This window comes from Hyalella azteca, unplaced genomic scaffold (assembly GCF_000764305.2).
Source record: "Hyalella azteca isolate HAZT.00-mixed unplaced genomic scaffold, Hazt_2.0.2 contig3079, whole genome shotgun sequence".
NCBI lineage: Eukaryota > Metazoa > Arthropoda > Malacostraca > Amphipoda > Hyalellidae > Hyalella > Hyalella azteca.
The window spans coordinates 1-4566 of NW_025933332.1; the positions used below are offsets into that span (position 1 = coordinate 1).

Below are 4566 nucleotides of genomic sequence, written 5' to 3' on the forward strand. Positions count from 1 at the left end.
CCATGGTCCTAAAGATTCATAATTGTAAATAAAATGGTTAAATTCACAATAAATTTGAAACCATGGTCCTAAAGATTCATAATTGTAAATAAAATAGTTAAATTCACAATAAATTTGAAACCATGGGCCTAAAGATCCATAATTGTAAATAAAATAGTTAAATTCACAATAAATTCAAGAGCTGAAGCCTGACCTGCGCGCAGATGGCGCCCACTGCCTCGCCAGGGTCGACGTGAGCGCTGCGAGCTTTGATGGCCACCGTCGTCTCGATCTGGGGGAATACCTGGCGATTACCACTACATCGGTAACCTCTATTACCACCGTCATGTTTTATTACGAGCGAAGACAATGGTAACCCTTATTACCACCGCAGGCAGTGTTACCACGAGCGATGACCGTGCTTGCGATTACCACTACGGTACATCGGTAACCCTTATTACCACCGCCATGTTTTATTACGAGCGAAGACAGTGGTAACCCTTATTACCATCGCAGTCAGTAGTTGATAAGACAGTCCTTGAAAAAACATAAATATTTCAAATCCATTTAAGAATGGGATAAAAGAAAGAACTTTAAAGAAAACTTTGAAATCAAACACATCAAGTGTTTGATTGACAAGAGTGATGGACAATGAATGCTAAACAATATACGTTTAAAAATTAATTTTTAAAGACAACACTTCTAAAGAATCCAGTGTTTCCAATGTTACAGATGTACAACGATTTTCTAATTTTATTTTCGAATTTTAAAAAATTAATTTTTCAATTTTTTCAATAAAGAAATTTTTTTTTCAAAATTATTTATTCTGTCAATTGATTCATGCATTGCCTCTGACTTCACACAAGTGTGCAAAATTTCAGATCAATTGAACAGGTAAAAAAGTGTCAAATATCAATTATAAGATTTGTAGCTGACAAAATTATTTTTTCAGCTTTTTTAATGATGTAAAAAAAATTTTCAATTATTTATTTTGTCATTTGATTCATGCATTGTCTCCAATTATACGCAAGTGTGCAAAATTTCAGAACGATAGGATAAGTAGAAGTGCGTTAAATTTTGATTATAAGATTTGTAGCAGACAGACAGACAGACAGACAGACAGACAAACAAGAAGAGAAGTTAGAGAGAAGTGTTGTAAAATGGGAGTTGAGCTACATAGTAAGTAGACCGTCCGGTAAATCTAGATCGAAATAGGAGCATCAATAAAATGGCATTCGAGGAGCAAAAGAAGAGTTTATACAAATCATTAAACAAAAGTCTGCACCGCTGAATGTCAACACATACCGTTTGTCTGTCGTATTTCTTATGATGAGCATCCCTCTTGGCGTACTGCTGATTGTAGTTTCGATGAGCAAAAGAAGAGTTAATACAAGATGGCGTACTGCTGATTGTAGTTTCGAGGAGCAAAAGAAGAGTTTATACAAGTCATTAACAAAAGTCTGCACTGTTAAATATCAAGAAAAACATACCGTTTGTCTGTCGTATTTCTTATGATGAGCATCCCTCTTGGCGTACTGCTGGTTGTAGTAAGACTCGACGAAGTCATCCAGCACCTCCGACATGACGCCAACGTTGCTGTGCCCGCAGTACCTCGACAGAACGGGATCTGGTCGTACCGGCACCACGGCACGGTACCGGTTCTCGTATCTGGTGAATTGAGAAAAAACTAGATTAAAGAAAAACTATAACTAGATTAAGGAAAAACTATCTGAGCAGTGGAGAAAAAAAAAACAAACGTTCGATTTTCGAATCTAAGCAGTGAAGAGAAAAACAAACATTCGATTTTCGTATCTGAGCAGTGTTTTCGTATCTGAGAAATTAAGGAAAAACTAGATTATTGTATCTGAGCAATGAGGAAAAAAACAAACTTTAGATTTTAGTATCTGAGCAGTGAAGAAAAAACAAACGTTCGATTTTCGTATCTGAGCAGTGAAGAAAAAACAAACTTTAGATTTTCGTATCTGAGCAGTGAAGAAAAAACAAACATTCGATTTTCGTAGGTGAGCAATGAAGGAAAAACGAATATATGGATTTGAATATAGTACGAATATACAGATATGATGAATAAATATAATCAACACCAGATTTTAACAATAAAAAATAAACAGACCAAATAGACTCATGAAAGATACATAAACAATCAATGACATAATCAAAAATAAATCTTATAATTACTAATACTCACTCTAATTTTGAATCTTGATCCAATTCGTTCCATTTATTTAACAAAGTTTGAGCTCGTCTAGATAAAGTTTGAGCTCGTGTCACTATAATTACTAATACTCACTCTAATTTTGAATCTTGATCCAATTCGTTCCATTTATTTAACAAAGTTTGGGCTCGTCTAGACCGCCCCGTGTCACTATTGATGGTGGAAGCCTTCGCGTCGTGTTGTCCAGTGCAGTTTTCCTGGTCCTCGCAGAAGATGGTGAAGGCGCTACAGCGGCGTCTGGTGCCTAGCTTACGTTGCTTCTTTAGATACTTCCGTACCTTCACAATCAATTAAAATAATATGATAAAGTAATATTAAAATAATATAATAAAACATCATTAAAGGAATCTAACTTGCGTTGCTGCTTTAGATACCTACTTCCGTACCTTCACAATCAATTAAAATAATATGATAATGTAACATTAAAATAATATAATAAGCCATCATTGAAGACATCTGAAGCAATTAAAATAATTATGATAGTGTAGCTGTTGAAACGCAGTTTTCCATTTGAAGAAGAGTCGTGATTGACAAATCAATCTAAACGCTTCACTGATATTTTAATTCAGTTTACCAATTGATACGGTTTTCTACAGTTCAAAAACTGACGGGATTGAACGATTCAATCGACAAAATTTAATAACAATTTGCAGGTTGATAAGCAGTGTCACAGTTCATCAACGGACGTGATCAAATTAATTATCGATCGAAATAATTTAATCATTGTTCACGATTTGAAAATCAGTTTCACTGTTCAAAAACAAACGTGAATCAGAAGATAGGAAGAATATGAAGCGATAAATAAACGAATCCAGAATCAATACCTTACAACAAAGATGAAAGCTAACGTGATCAGAGAGACCTTTTATAGGTCCTAATTTAAACTATTGTTGATCAGAAAACACGGCGTTTTATATATATATAGCGGCGTTGTTAAGCTGGTCTTGTCTAAACATTAATTAACTAAACGCTAATTCATCCTATGTTTGAATGTGTTTATCTGTTTAATTACTCAATCCCTACTTTTTTCCTATGTTTGGATATATTAGCGTTGTTAAGCTTGTCTTGTCTAAACATTAATTAACTAAACACTAATTCATCCTGTGTTTGAATGTATTTATCTCTTTAATTTAATCAATCCATACCTTCATCCTGTGTTTGAATGTATTTATCCCTTTAATTTAATCAATCCCTACCTTTTTCCTATGTTTGGATATATTAGCGTTATTAAGCTTGTCCTGAGCAGCCTGTAGCTGCGAATCGTGCAACTGCCTGACGCAGTTGTCAACCACCACGTCCAATATCTTGGGGCTCTTCAGGAACGGCGCTTTGGTTACGTCCAGACCGTCCTCGCCGTACTCGAACTGCCCGCAAAATGAACAAGCTCAAAAATAAAATAGTTCAATAATTCAGAAGAAAAATACTTTAATAATTCAAAAGTAAAATACTTCACTAAATAAAAACTAAAATACTTCAATAATTCAAAAGTAAAATGCTTAACTAATTAAACACTAAAATATTTCACTAATTCAGAAGAAAAATAATCCACTAATCAATAGTAAAATACTTTACTAATTCAAAAGTAACTACTTTAATAACTCAAAAGTAAAATACTTCAATAATTCATATATAAAATAATTTACTTTACCCTTGAAGAGATAGTGTAAAACTCCAATATTATGAAAGGCAGTAATGCAAAGAAACAGCTAGGTTGCTGTACAAGCTTTACTGCTAACTCGAATATAACGAGTAAACAATACTCCATCTTAAGGAGATGTAAATGAATATTGAATACGCAAAACCATTCACTTAAGAAGCATGTGCATCGATTTTTTGAAAAGGTCTCAATTATTTCTCTGACAATAGGTTCAGGCTAAATTCAAGTCAACAAGTTACTGATTAAAATGTAGAACAAAATCTGATGCTGAACACTTAAATTGAACATCTTTTGATTTCATGAAGAGTTCTGGAAGACTCCGTCCAAGGCCTAGACCTCATGATACTGAGCTTCTTGTTAGACCCACGACACCGAGCACTAGACCCCATGACACCGGGCACTAGACCCCATGACACCGGGCTACATATTAGACCCCATGACACCGGGCTACATATTAGACCCCGTGACACCGGGCTACATATTAGACCCCATGACACCGGGTACTAGACCCCATGACACCGCGCTACATATTAGACCCCATGACATTGCGCTACATATTAGACCCCATGACACCAGGCACTAGACCCCATGACACCAGGCACTAGACCCCATGACACCGGGCACTAGACCCCATGACACCGGGCACTAGACCCCATGACACCAGGCACTAGACCCCATGACACCAGGCACTAGACCC

At 35.7% G+C, this 4566-nt stretch overlaps 1 protein-coding gene across 1 annotated transcript in view; it reads right to left on the bottom strand.

Moving 5' to 3' along the window:
* Positions 1-193: 193 nt before the first annotated feature.
* The window catches only part of LOC108678008 (DNA-directed RNA polymerase I subunit RPA1-like), a gene marked incomplete at its 3' end in the record, with an annotated part of 6861 nt that continues 2488 nt past the window's right edge, over positions 194-4566 (bottom strand). Inside the window, exons 4-7 of the mRNA XM_018166334.1 lie at positions 3409-3576; positions 2288-2490; positions 1470-1647; positions 194-271 (exon numbers count right to left, since the gene is read on the bottom strand). Coding sequence (XP_018021823.1) covers positions 194-271; positions 1470-1647; positions 2288-2490; positions 3409-3576 — 627 coding nt within the window. The remainder of the gene's footprint in view (positions 272-1469; positions 1648-2287; positions 2491-3408; positions 3577-4566) is intronic.